This window comes from Amia ocellicauda, chromosome 2, assembly GCF_036373705.1.
Source record: "Amia ocellicauda isolate fAmiCal2 chromosome 2, fAmiCal2.hap1, whole genome shotgun sequence".
In the NCBI taxonomy this organism is placed as follows: domain Eukaryota; kingdom Metazoa; phylum Chordata; class Actinopteri; order Amiiformes; family Amiidae; genus Amia; species Amia ocellicauda.
Window position 1 is genome coordinate 17,046,655 of NC_089851.1, and position 15,065 is coordinate 17,061,719.

The 15,065-nt window shown below is 37.2% G+C and overlaps 1 protein-coding gene across 1 annotated transcript in view; it reads left to right on the top strand.

Moving 5' to 3' along the window:
• Positions 1-15,065, top strand: part of sntg1 (syntrophin, gamma 1) — a 164,727-nt gene that overhangs the window by 84,338 nt on the left and 65,324 nt on the right. The window contains exon 4 of the mRNA XM_066719652.1: positions 12,614-12,668. Coding sequence (XP_066575749.1) covers positions 12,642-12,668 — 27 coding nt within the window. The 5' untranslated portion in view covers positions 12,614-12,641. The remainder of the gene's footprint in view (positions 1-12,613; positions 12,669-15,065) is intronic.

Consider the following 15,065-nt stretch of genomic DNA (forward strand, 5'->3'; position numbering starts at 1 on the left):
CCAGAAGTATTAGTAGGCCTATTTGTTGTTTTGGTGGTGAATCCAAGTAGCATAAAGCCTACAATGCTACAATATAATCAACATTGACCTCCAGAATGCAAAAATGCAAAGAGGTAGCATTGGATCTTGCTGCTAATAATGAAATATAGTGGTTCATATTTATATTTTATATACTTTTTAAGATACTGCTTAGTTGGGTTTTAATGTTTATGATAATTAATGTAGAACATTGAAAAAATAAAAACATGTTTTGAATGTTCCTATTATTAAAATAGCATTTAGGTAGTCATGCTCACATCTTATTATATAATCACATTATGTCAAATCGTAGATGGTCCAAGTGACTAAGCTTTGACTCTAATGCTTGTTATTATATTTGCTTGTTCTGGCCTCTACCTGTCTTTATTGATTTTTCTAGGTATGCCTTCTGGATATGTCTCTGAAATTGACTTTGTCAGTTTGAAAGACTGTTGTCATATTTATTATAAGCTTCCTCTGTGTTGTGCATAAGAGGTTTAATTCTGTATGTGACACATAGTACTGGGTTTTCTAGCCCGTCTTCTTTGAAGTATAGCTTTGACACATGAGGCACGCCCTACCAAGAGTTCTGTTATGTTAGTTCTGTATTATTTTATTATTTCACAATGACTTGATGTATTTGATGACAGGACACTTTTTGACAGACAGTAAGCATTCTAAATAATACTAGAAATATTGTTTGTCATAATGATAAATAGTTTGTGAGCATTTCAGAGCTTCAAAATTACAACCCACATTAAGTTGAAAAATGTAACATCAATAATATTAGCCAATAAAAGTAATTATATTTAAGTTTTCACTGTTCCCAGTTTACAGTTATAATATATTGTCTCACAATCAACCAACTTGAATGTGTTTTACAGTCATGCTTGAGTAACCGGCTAATGCTGCCGTCTGTTTCTGAAATTAAAATGAAAGATTTGCTCGCAGTTCATGTTTTGGGTGATTAGATTACATTATCCACTCTTCTCACAGGAGCAACTGAAGTTAATGTTAATGTCAAGGATGTTTCAGCTTTTCATAGTGTTGAATGAATATAATGTCAATATAGAAACATCAACATTGCTGTTTATTGATGTGAATCCTTCACCACCTGATGTGTTTGATTCATGCTGTTGCTTACTTTAAATTACATTTTCATACATAAAATACTGAATGCTATTCATTTGAACCATTATACTGTTTTCATCAAATAAATTTAAAATATCATTACAGTTGGAGTGAATTCCCTTCCCTTATTTGAGCTTAAAATCAACTTCTCACTGTTAATATCTTGTTTGAAAACATTTTAAATTATGCTCATTTCAAAGGGACATTTCAGTGACAGATGTGAAATGAAAAACAATATGCTGTTGCTCTGTGCACTGAATGCTAGAAATATCTCAGTTCAGCATTTTCATATCAAGGCACAGATTGTCTAACATTAAACAGTATTTTGCTATCCAGAGCAGAAGCTGCCCATGAAAAAAATCCAGTGGGACTAAGTTATCCAATCCAACCTAACCTCTCACCCCTGTTCCCCAACAAACTTCAGTTTTAAAACAGATAATACATGGATATATGAAATATATGGTTAATACAGAAGCTGTTTCACAGGATTATTATGAATACGATGCTGTCATAGTTTTCTTCTTTAAATGACAGTGAGATTTTCATGGAGTTTGTTGCTGTGTTTTTTCTACATTTTAAACATAAATACATTATTACATACTTCACTACTACAGTAGTGCAGAAAAGCTAGGATGAACATACCATGTGATTTCATTGTGAATATGGCAGTGCTATGACTAAAATATTATATAGCATTTGTTTATTGGAGTTTATTGTCTTTTGTGTTGAAGGAAACTGATCTTGTAATAATTAAATTAACAAACAGAACTTAACATATATTGATTCATGGTGAAGGAAGATTATATGTATAATAATTGTATGGAGCAACCACATTTTATAGTAGTGTGTATATACACACATATATAGATTATCGGCAGGGCTCAGGAAGCCTTATCCAAAGCCAGTGGCCCACAAGGATGTAGAGCTTCAACTGGGCACAGAAAAGAAAATGTAATTGAGAAGGGTTAGTTACAAGTTACAATGTCAATCTCAAGAGTAAAGAATAAACAAGTCATACTCAACTGAGAAAAATAACTGGAGGGAGCAGACCAGAATAGGAAAGCAGCGTCTGAGGCCTGAGGCGTGGTAGGAGTGTGTTACAGACCACCCAACTCAGATCATCTGAAAGATGTTCCATTGTACAGTGTAATCAAGACTGCATGTAGCAAGGATGTGGCTGATATAATGGGGGATTTTAAATTTCCCAAACATAGACTGGGAAACCCCAGTTGGAACTACAAAAGCAGAAATTGAAATAGTTGAAATGATAAATAATTGCTTTCTAACTCAACTTGTCAGGGAACCAAACAGAGAGAGAGCATGGATTGAAATGTCCAAAATAGAGTCAGGGGGACACTAGTTAGAGAACCAATAGCAAACTTTGATCACAATATGGTTAGCTTTGAGGCGTACTTTCAAAAAACAATGACCAAGTCTAAAACAATTATCTACAATTTTCAGCATTGCAAAACTACAAATGTCATACCTATCCACATGAAAGGGGACAAAACTGAGCCAGGAAATTACAGACCGGTCAGTCTAACCTGCATTACTTGTAAAATGTTGGAAAAAAATATCAGACAGAAAATACAGGAGCATCTTAATGGAAACCATATTCTTTGAGTCAACATGGGTTTAAACGAGGCAGATCATGTCTTACTAATCTATTAGAGTTTTTTTTAACATTTAACTGCAGCTGTAAATCAGGTGAAATCATATTATATGATCAAGGCCAAGAGAAAATAACGATTTCGCAGAATGCGCGGAAATCGTGAAATTAGCCAAACACCACGATTTTTTTAAATTTTATTGTGTTAAAAAATGTACCGCATTTTTTTAAAATTTCCATTTATATACATGTAGCGCCCGCGACCTCGGTGGGGCTGCTACGGGTGCAAATGAGTGGAGCGGTGTTGTGGGAGAGAGCAGCCAGACGGTTTTCACATTACATACGATTTTAAATGTTTTAAAGATACACAAACACAAACAACCAGTGAGCAGTGCAGGTGAGAGGATCAGCAGTGGGGACTCTAAAACCAAAGCTTTTCTTCCATTGCCCGCTCTCGCTGCCCACTGCCTCTGCTCGCCCATCCTCTCACCTGCACGGTCCCGGGAATGGCCACCCGTAACTGGTGACACAGGGGCTTTAAATACTCCAATCAATGATTCAATTAAAACATGCACTGCAAATGTGATGTTTATTTAATCAAAGTAATCAGTGCAAAACATGCAGTGGGCTTAGACTGCTACATATATGTTATTTCATATTAACACACTTTACCTACAAGCTCTGCAGTCACAGTAATTACATACGTACTGTGTACAGCAGTGCAGCCTAGAGCAGCCCTTGTGGTCATGTGACTTTGACACTGCAGTGTAGAAGTGTCATTCTTGTCATGTGACTTTTGAATTCTAAGTGGGAGCGCTGTACACTAAATTAACACAATCACAAAATGGATGTCAAAAAACGTGTCTGCAAAGCAAAATCCGACAGGAGTCTGTTGTCCCCAACTCTGTCGATGCTGAGCGAAGCGTTTCAGCACACGGGCAGGTTTTTACAGCTCATAGACAATCTATGAAAGAGCACACGGTGAACCATCTGAAAATGCTCAGCTTTAATCCAAAATATATATATAAAAAGAAAACAAAATGGACATTTCCTTGACTGTATATAGTTATTTTATGAAAAATCCAAGTTTCATAAGTTTAATTCAAGTTCAATCACTACAATCTACAGTTCAAGGTAAATCTTTCCATATTATTTTTTGCACGTTAAATTAAAATACACTTTGCACACTTTGTATTAGTTCAGTGCACAGTCCGTGAAAAATGATACTTTACCCATGAACCTACCGTGATTTTTGTAAAAAAAAAAGCAGTGATTTTCTCAGGGACCTATATATGATATACTTAGAATTTCAGAAAGCTTTTGACGAAGTACCACACTAAAGACTGATCCTAAAATTGGAAGCTGTAGGTATTTAAAGTAATATGAGTAGATGGATTATGAACTGGTTGATGTATAGGAAACAGAAGGTGTCGATAAGAGGAGTTGCTTCTAACTGGAGTGAGGTTGTTAGTGGAGTTCCACAGGGATCAGTATTAGGGCATTTGCTTTTTCTAATATATATTAATGATCTGGACTCTGGGATAGTTAGCAAACTCGTCAGTTTTGCAGATGATACTAAAATAGGTGGCTCAGTAGATACAATCTCGGCAGCACAGGTTATTCAAAGGGACTTAGATAATATTCAGTTGTGGGCCGACACCTGGCAGATGAAATTCAATGTGGACAAGTGCAAGGTATTACATGCAGGTAATAAAAATGTTCACTATAATTACACTATGGGACAAATAGAACTGGGAGAAGTAATGAATGAGAAAGACCTAGGAGTCTACATGGACTCCTCACTTTCCCCATCCAAACAATGTGGGGAAGCAATAAAATAGCCAAACAAAATGCTAGGGTATATTGTCAAAAGTGTAGAATTTAAAACAAGGGCAGTGATGTTCAGACTGTACAATGCACTAGTTAGAGCTCATCTGGATACTGTGTACAGTTCTGGGCTCCACACTTCAAGAAAGATATCGCTGCTGTAGAGGCAGTTCAGAGGAGAGCAACCAGACTTATTCCAGGTCTGAAGGGAATGTCCTACTGAGAGACTGAGGGAACTGAACCTTTTCACCCTGGAACAGAGGAGACTACGTGGGGACTTGATTCAAGTCTTCAAAATCATGAAAGGTATCATCCACATCAAACCAGAGGAGCTTTTCCAGATCAGTAGGGACACACGCACCTGGGGACACAAATGGAAATTGGGCTTCAAGGCATTCAAGACAGAAAACAGGAGACACTTCACATAAAGAGTTGTTACAAACTGGAACAAACTCCCCAACGAAGTGGTTGAAGCTGACAATTTGGGAACATTCAAAAATAGACTGGATAGGATCCTTGGATGACTTAGTTATTAATGGACACCAATGAGCACAATGGGTTGAATGGCCTCCTCTCGTTTGTAAACTTTCTTATGTTCTTAAATGTAGCAAAGAAAAAGCTAAACTCATCTCACATAAATGGAGAGAGAACAAAGAGTGATTCTGTATTGGGTTGTGGTAAAATTTCTTGAGTGTAAGTAGAATACACATACAAAACTAAATCAAATCCTATATAGGAGAATTAGAGCTGTAATACTGTAAAACATATAAAGACAAGGTTGTACTTTCATATTTTGAAGTCTGTGTGTACAGAAAATGGTGTATTGTAATTGTGGAGCTGGTCACTATTTTGCAAATTCATTTAAGTTGGTTGTTATTACTGTATTATTACTGATGTTTATTTGTTAGGATATATATTTTAGTTTGTTTTGTTTTTCTCTCACAGCAACTCATTATTGGTTTAATCAAGGAAAGAACAGACTCGGGGGTAGTCTATGTATTCATTAAAAACTGTAACGCAAGTAGGTCAGCTGTGCATTATTTGCAGATGTTTTGTCAATAAATTTAAAAATAAGATTTTCTTGCAGATTTTAATACTTATGTTTCAAACTGAATTCTGTAGTTAGTCCTTACTTCTTTTAATGTCTACAGGCAGAAAACCTTTCCTGGTCTTTTGTGCGGTTCCTGATTTAAAGATTGCATCAGTTTTCTTTTTATGAATATTGTACTCTTGTACATCAGCTTTTCTGCTCTGCTTTTCTGGAGGGCTTGCTTTTGTTTTCTGAAGAAAGCACCTCACTCAGCTTCCTTCATGGCCGATGCACATTCATTAATTGCTGGCACTAGTTTAATTCATTCTTTGCCAGAAGTGATACTAGCCCCTTTATATTCCACATTAAGTTCACCAAGGGCTGACTTTGGACGAGTGCCATCTGGGTTTCTGCAAAATTATTTAAGCAAAATTGGTCAAAAGTGCTTTTCATTAATATCTCACTTCAAGGTCAGGCATTTAAAATTAAAATTAGCCGTCTCTCTTCCAGCACTCTGAGTCTTCATTGCTCCTCAAGCAGTGACCCCTGTGGCACTCAGTCTATAGAATTAGGACGTGTTCTCATGATGCTTTTCTTGGCATTGGAACAGAGCTTTTAAAAAAGGGGCTTCAACAAACTGGCAAATTAACAATCCTTCAGAACAAATAAGAGTGTTTAGGATTTAATTCATTTTCACTACTTGTAAAGCACCACCATCCCAAACCCTCTTGAACATGTAGATAATTTCAGTGAGATACTTGACAGGTGTTTGGTTACATCAGAAACAGAAGAGCAAATTGAAAGTGTAGCTCTGGAGGCCTGTGTATACATAATGCAAGTAAGGTTTATTAAATGAGCAGCATGCCAAGAAAGAAGGCATAGACATATTTTATAGACAATTCTGGTTTCCGGTTAAGTGATTCTCTGATTGTGTCAGTCGTATTACTTGTAGACCCCTGCGTTTTGCATGACTGAAAAACAATTCAAAAATCCAAAGAATTTGCAAACAACAGGGCTCAACTTATTTAGCATTACATGATCATATGTGTATGTACTGTATTTGATTTCAAGGCACTGGATATTATCAAGCATACACTCAATCATTATGCCCTGTTTCCACAGGAATTACTGAGTGAAATCAGTCCAACAAAATTAAAATGGTCCTTTCCTACATCCAATGTCCATGGAAACACCGTGATCCACTTATAGCTGCATTGCTAGATGAATAGGCTTCAAGACACTGGGTGATCAGATTACAGGTACTTATTATTTGAAAAACATGGACATTTTAAGTATCTTATGCAAATGTTACTCTACTGTATATCTAAAATAGCAATCTAAATTCTTTGTTTGATTCCAGTCATTTCAAAAAGCTGAGTGTACAGTTTATCATACATTATCCAGTTTTGTATCATTGTGTATTGCAAATATATACATTAGCATGATGAATGCTCTGAATTGTATTATATTTTTTTGATATAGTTACAAAGACAGAGGACTAAAACTACCCTTTGGCAAGGAGTAAATATAGCGGCATTTTATTCTGTATAGCATTTTCTTAGGTTTTACCAGAAAAATGTATCCAAGCCAAAATACATAGGGCCGGATTAAATCAAAACTATTCTACATATAAAAAACAACACAAGAGTAATATATATAATGTACATGTTAGTGAACAAAACAAGATTTGTGTCTTAAGGTAAGGTGAGCCCTTCTAAGTAAGTTTTTATTTTATTTTATTGGTTGCATGATTTCTTCCAGTTAATATATTTATTTAAACTGCTACTGAATTAGTCTTATTAAAACAGTAGCCTTTGCTACAATATTAACAGTACTTTCAGGTGGTATGATATATTGCTCTTTGACTTCTCTTTTTTCACATGCCAAGGGTACAATACTGTATGTATTCTTATGTATTGTATATATACAACTATGTACAGTTGGATACCATACAGAAAATATGCATATTAAAAACATTATCTTCTGAGGCTGTATAATAAAGAGAAGTTCGGCAGTCCTGGGTACAATGAAAGCATCATGATGTCATACAAATTAATTTATTTGAGACTTCATTGATTAATGCAAATCACACAAGCCTGAGAGAGCTAATGTGTGACATCCTAAAGCTGTCACTGCTTCCCTGTGTTTTTCCCACCACATAAACAAGTCATAAATGGTCTATGTAATACTGGTTGAGGACATCATTATTATTATTATTATTATTATTATTATTATTATTATTATTATTATTATTATTTAGCAGACACCCTTATCCAGGGCAACTTACAAAATATAAGTGCAATACAAAGTGCAAAAATACAGTACAGTTCAAAGCATAAAACCTTCTAAATTCCAATTTACATAATACAGTGCAATTCAAAGCATGATACATTTTACAAGTTCCAGTTTACACAAGTATATACAATATATGAGGTCTTACATCCTGGATTGTAAAAGCTGATGAGTGCAAACAAGATGTTAAGTCACAGTCAAGGGCCAAGGAAAAAGGAGCATAGGGGAAATCAAATTTCTTGGCGTCTGCCAAGAAATAAATAATACATAATAATAATAATAATAATAATAATAATAATAATAATAATAATAATAATAATAATAATAAAATAAACAATACGAGTACTAGTAACACAAGGCAAGTAGTATGATAAAATGTTGTATAAGTGCTATCTTAAAGGAGAGTAAATTAGTAAATTACAAGTGCTGTCTGAAAATATGTGTTTTGAGTAAGCGCTGGAAGGAGGTCAAGGACTTCAGTGGGAAAGTCGTTCCACCACTTAGGGGCCAGAGATGAGAAGTAGTGGCTCTGGAGGAAGGGGAGTGGAGAGGAGGCAGGGTTAGTCTTCTGGCAACGGAAGACCACAGTGGTCTGGAGGGGATGTATGAAGAGACGAGGGACTGGAGGTAGCTTGGTGCAGTGTGGTCAAGACAGCGGTAGGTGAGGGTCAATGTCTGAATGCATGCCGCTATTGGGAGCCAGTGGAGGGAGCGGAGCAATGGAGTAGTGTGTGCGAATCGGGGCAGAGAGAATACCAGACGAGCCGCAGAGTTCTGGATGAGCTGGAGTGGCGGGTAGTAGATGCAGGCAGGCCGGCCAGGAGGGAGTTGCAGTAGTCCAGGCAGGAGAGGACCGGATGAGCAGCTGAGTCAAGTAGTTGGTGAGGAAGGGTTGGATTCAGGAAGAATCTGCAAGTGCGTGTCAGCGTGGTGATGTGCTGAGTGTAGGAGAGCGCAGGATCGAGGGTGACTCCTAGGTTCTAGGCGGAAGAAGAAGGAGAGAGTGTTGTAGATTCCAAGGGGATTGAGATGGAGAGGTCAGCAGAAGGTGAGGAAGAGGGGGGGAGAAAAGAGAGAATTGGAGAGGTTAAGCTTGAGGTGGTGTGAGTGCATCCAGGCGGGGATAGCAGACAAACAGGAACAGTATTTGAGAGGAAGGGGAGTAGGGAGACAGGGCGGTAGTTCTGAGGAGAGGTGGGGTCAAGGGTAGGTTTCTTGAGGAGGGGGATGACAGCAGCTTGTTTAAATGCAGAGGGGTAACAGCCAGAGAGGAGGGAGGAGTTGAGGAGTGAGGAGTTAATCTAGAAGTAGATCAGGAGCTTGAAGGAAGTGAGTGGGGAGAGGGTGCATGGCAAACGTTGTAGGTTTTGTGTCCTAGGAGGAGAGAGGAAAGCTCAGAGTCCGAGTGAGGTGAGAATGAAGAAAAGGAAGCTTGATCGGTGGGAGACTTGGGCGTGATGGGAGAGTAGGGGGACTGTTGAAGAGCTTGCGGATGTCTGTGATCTTGGAGGAGAAGAAGGAGGCAAAATCATGTGCAGTGAGAGACGAGGGAGGAGGAGGGGGAGGGGAGGCAAAGAGGGAGGAGAAGGTGGAGTAGAGTTTGTGAGGGTTGTTGACAGTGGATTCAAAGAGTGATTGGAAGTAAGACTTCTTGGCTGAGGTGAGTGAGGAGGAGAATGTGGACAGTAGAGAGCGGTAGAGTTCGAGGCAGCTGGGAGTTTGGACCTTTTCCACTTCTGTTCAGCTGCACGCAGACTGGATCGGGTTGAGCGGAGAACGGAAGAGATCCAAGGCTGAGGAGAGGAGGGACGGACAAGACGAGACGTGAGAGGAGAGAGAGAATCAAGGGAGGAGGTGAGGGAGGAGAACAAAGAACAGGTAGCACAGTTAACAGACATATGGGAAAAACAGTCAACGGAAAGTAAGAGAGTGAGAGCAGTGGAGGCAAGGGTGGAGGGGGAGATGGAGCGGAGATTACAGTGGAAGGTGACAGGGAGTTAGTGGGGTGGGGAGGGAGGGGAGAGAAAGGGAGAAGGAGATGAAGTGGTGGTCTGAGATGTCCAGGGGTGTCATGGAGAGTGTCGAAGGGGAGCAGCCTCTAGAGAAGATGAGGTCTAGCTGGCAGCCTGCCCTGTGAGTGGGGGGAGATGGGGAGAGAGAGAAATTAAAGGAGTGAAGGAGAGGAAGAAATCCAGCAGAGTGGGAGGGGTTGGAGAGGTGGATGTTGAAGTCTCCCAGGAGGATGGTAGGTGAGGACAGTGAGGGTAGGGAGGAGAGAAGAAAGTCGAGTTCATACAGGAAGGAGGTGAGTGGACAGGGAGGACTGTACAGAACTAGAAGGAAGAGGTGAGAGGGAGAGGTGATTTCAAAGCTGTTAGTCATGATAGAGGAGAGAAGGGGGGGCAGAGAAGAGGAGAGAAGGGAAGAGCAGGAGCCCTGTTCATCTTCCACGCCCGGTAAGATGAGGGGAGTGGGACAGGACAAAAAGGAGGATAGGGCAGCAGGGGTGGTTGAGTTCTCAGGGGAGATCCATGTCTCAGTGAGAGCGAGGAAATCCAGAGAGTGGTGGGAGGCGAAGGCGGAGATGAAGTCGGCCTTGTTGGAAGCTGAGTGGCAGTTCCACAGACCTCCAGAGAGGGGAATAGAGGGAAGGGAGGAGGAGGGGAGAGGCAGGGAGATGAGGTTAGAGGGATTAGGGAGGCAATGGTGTGTAGGTGCACACCAAGTGGAAGGAGAGAGCCGGACTGGAATCGGAGAGATTGTATGGCTGCCTTCTCTTGCTGTGCGGTGTCTCCTCACAGTCATTAGCACTGCATATTTATATCTGACTTCTATATTTTACATTGCCAGTTTCATCAGCAGTTTATTATTAGCTTTTTGTATTGTAAAGGGTATTGTAAAAATTGTTATTTCTGTGTAGTGGCAGTGAAATGTTTACCTTGTCTTTACACAGTTCAGTTACCTGGTATATTTACAGTTTTCTGTGGACTGGATCATTGTTCAACAATATTGTATATCATTGTTGCATACATGTAATGTTTATTTAACTAAATTAATCAATGAATAACTTCATCTCAAATAAAGGGCATGAATAGTTTCAACTACAGCTGTACTTGCATACATATTTTTAAAGTATATATTACAGAATAAAATCTAAAACTGTTTGTATTAAGCACACCAATCCTGATTTAAAATTAATAGAAATTAGTTAAACAATAAATACAGTTAATAAATAAATGGTTTGTGCACATGGAGCTCAGGTTGCTTATCTGAAGGCAGTTTTGCAGGCTGTTTAACTATGTAGCCAGATGTTTTACAGTGTTTTATTTTTCTAGATTATTGAATTGACAAAATTAAAAATATATATATACATATATAGTTTTTTTTTTCCATACAAAAAAAACTAATGCAAAATGATTATATAAAAGGATTGTATATATACACGTATGAATAATGAATAATAAATACATTTAACAATTAGTAAAATCCATAAACAAAAATAAGTATTATTTTGTTTAAGGGATGAAAACATGCATCAAACCTCATATGATGTCAGAGCAGTAGAGAGGGTCAACTATTTCATTTTGCAGATATTGGAAAGGCAGTATAGAAAAAAACATAAAACAGGGAAATGTAAGGTATACTGACAAATCTGAATTAGACACAAATTGTCATTTTCTTTTGTATAGATCTGTGTGTGTGTACTGCTGTTTGAACATACTCCTCTCGTTCTATATACCCACCCTGACAGAGAGCACAATAACAGTGGATCACTATAGTATGCCAATTACTTTGAATGTGACATGACTCAATAAAATGATAGAGGCCATCAATTGCAGCAGAGTACAACTCAAATCACCAGCAGAGATTGCACTCCCCCCACCAGTTCTTCATTAGTTGTCCCTGAGATTCCTTTCTTGAATCTGTCATGAATGCCATGCTCAGTGATTTCTGTTTCAGTTATGATGTTTCTCATACAATAATATACACAATAAATGAACACCTACCTTAAAATATATTGTGTACAAATGTCTTTCCAGTTCATGAACTTTGAAATGGGATCCCCTGCATATTCTATATGTTAAGAGGTCTTTGAGTACCCCTAATATTGATAACTGACACTATTTAGCTATTTAATTCATATATACGTTTGCGACCATATTGACTGCAAGCATAGGGGTGGCTTACAAATGGCAATGGAAAATGCTGTGGACTGAAACAAAACAACAATTTGACCATGATGGTTCGAATGGCCTCCGCTCGTTTGTAAATTTTCTTTCTTAATTAAATTAATTAATTGCCATGTATTAACTGTCACAAAGTCAATACATTATTCATATTCATTCTAATAGTGGATTCTAATAGTCTAATTTGTAGTCTGTAGTGACCTTTGAAATGAATGTTGTTTGAAATTGCTAAGCATGAGCAACTCACTCAGGCTTTAATGACCAGTAAGGCACCTATAAATAATACTGATACATTTTTCAAGGTGGTAAATGACAATCCCTGAATCTAAATAAAAAACATGATAATTTTCCAAAAGCTTGGTTTACTTTTTCAAATATATTTTTTACATAAATTGAATCCATCTGTAGGCCATTATTTCCAAAGAATTAATCAGAGTATATTTATTTATAAAATATTACTTGCCTGTATTATTATTGTTTTGATTAATTACATTTTAATGTCTGTCTTTTTCATCACAGGCCAGCTTTCCTCACTGTGCCATAGCACATGGATTTCAGGACTTCCAGTGAGGAGGTAAGGTTGTTGATCTACAGTATATACTGAAATATCACTGCTAGAAATAATCATGAAAACTAACATATTCATTAGGTGTTGAGCTATATATCCCTTTGCAGAATAAATTCCTTCCAGCACTAGGGTCTGTTCAACTGTGACAAATAAGAAATGTAATATTCATCTTGTGCTAGTGAATTTTCAGAGGACATGAGTTCAAGATGATATCACTTTACATTATAAGCAACTGTGTGCATCAGTGTCATTAATATAGATCACAAGAAAAGTAACCTATGATAAATTGTGAAAATTGCACATGCTGTTTGCTTGTCTTGAAATGAAGTAGAATAAAAGTGATCAGACCCTCAGTAATATGTTAATCCTATATAATTACTTTGTACATTCGTATTAGTTTTAGTATTAATACTAGTGTGTTATGATTAATACAGTGACAGATCTTATTATCTGTGTCATGAGAGCAAAGAAACTAATCTGAAAGGGTATATGCACTTACAAAAACATATCTGGCAAGTATGATGTAGGTGCCAGAATATACCACACTCTGTAGTATATTAACTGAAGTAATTAACTTAATTGAATAAAGAGGAAAACAATACAGGAACAACTGCAACTGTTTTTGCTTTCTTGTAAAATCATGAAAATGTTACTTCTACCCATTTGGTTCTCAACCCTTGATTGGTTCATAGGACTTTTAATAGATGATGTGTGTACAGCATTTTATGTAATGTTTTGGATGTACAAATATAATAACCTAGTTTATTTTGGGTAAGGGACAATATCCCAAATCTGTTTACTTTTCTTTAACAAATGATGCACAGAGAAACAAAAGTGACATTGCACACTGTCAACAGAAATTAAAATAATATTGAGATTTCTGGCCGGCAATTCCAACCCAGATGTATTGGGTGACAAATTGACACTTAGCAAGGCATCACTGTGCTGATGTCTTGAGAATGTGTTACTCTAACATATCTAAAACACCCAATAGCTTTCCTTGTTTATCATGTTTTTTTATAACATGACCTCAAATATGTTACACGTGTTTTCATTAATGTAATTATTAGCATTATTGCCCAATTAGTTAAGGCAGCACATTGCTGTGTTTAAAGTGCAGTCCTTAAAATGATGAAAAATAAATTAAAAACGTGAATAAGTAGAAAAAAGTGAAGGCAAAACATTCACAGAAGATTCATAAGGCTCCCCAGGTTCCCAGATTCAATAATACAAGGACCCTACAGGCTTGGGAGGGATCTGAAGAGATAAGAAGTTTGATGAATTTCCTCTTGATCAAACCTAGGCTTCTAAATTCTCTCGTTTGCCATGCATTGCACACTGTATCTCCAAGAAAAGCCCCAAGAAGTCAAACCACTTTGGAAGCTGCTTGAATCCAGAATCCTAATCCAGAAACGAAGACATAGCCTCGAATTATAGGGAACATACGAGTAATTTATACAAAGTATGTTTGAACAAAGAACTTTAATTTCAACTCATTATTCAAAAGAAGTTTCCCTTTATCAATGGACACTTAACAGTCTGATAACATTTTCACCACCCCTCAAAGAAGCAGGAGACCTCCCAACTTCTCCAGGAGAATAATCTTGGAACTGCAACACTTCTCTCCACATCTTGGCAGGAATAAATTGATAAGTATTCAACATTCAGTATCACCATTTTATGAACTCGAGAAAAAAGCAGAAACGAAGAGTCCATAAGTGTATGAGTGATATAATCTGTTTTTCCCATTTATTAAATGTTTGAGTTTAATGAGAATTATTGTTAATGTTCATTGTGTTTAATTTGAGTGAATTACTACTGTGCACAGATATTCATTCTTCATTTGATAGCTATTTGGAATCCAAATTTAATGGGAGTTAATAGTAGATTGATTTGCATGTAGACTCTGCCATATCTAAAGTGATAGCAACTAATTCTAATTCTAGAATTAGTTGGATTACCAAAGACATCCCAAACTAAGCAGAACTGTAACAATCTTTTGAGGAATTTGATAATGAGACTCATACAATTATGTTTTATATAGAAAATGCTAATGCAATTAGATATTTGTGTCAGACCAACAATATTAAGATTAACCTTCATTTTAATTAATTATTTGAGTAAAAGTACATTAGGCATATATACCATTAGTATATCTGACTGATTACTCTTATACCTCTTGTATTACTAGTTTAGTTGTTACTTTAATAAAATCTGTTATTTTTTATTTATTTGAACCTGCGTCTGTGTTAATTTATTTTGATGAATTTGGGCTCTGCTGACAGGAATTCCTTTTTGCTAATATAGTAATTTTTTTGGCACAGTTGACACTGTTACTAACACTATAATATATACAGTCACCTCTGTACAGATGCACTTGGGGTACATCTTCTGAAATGTATG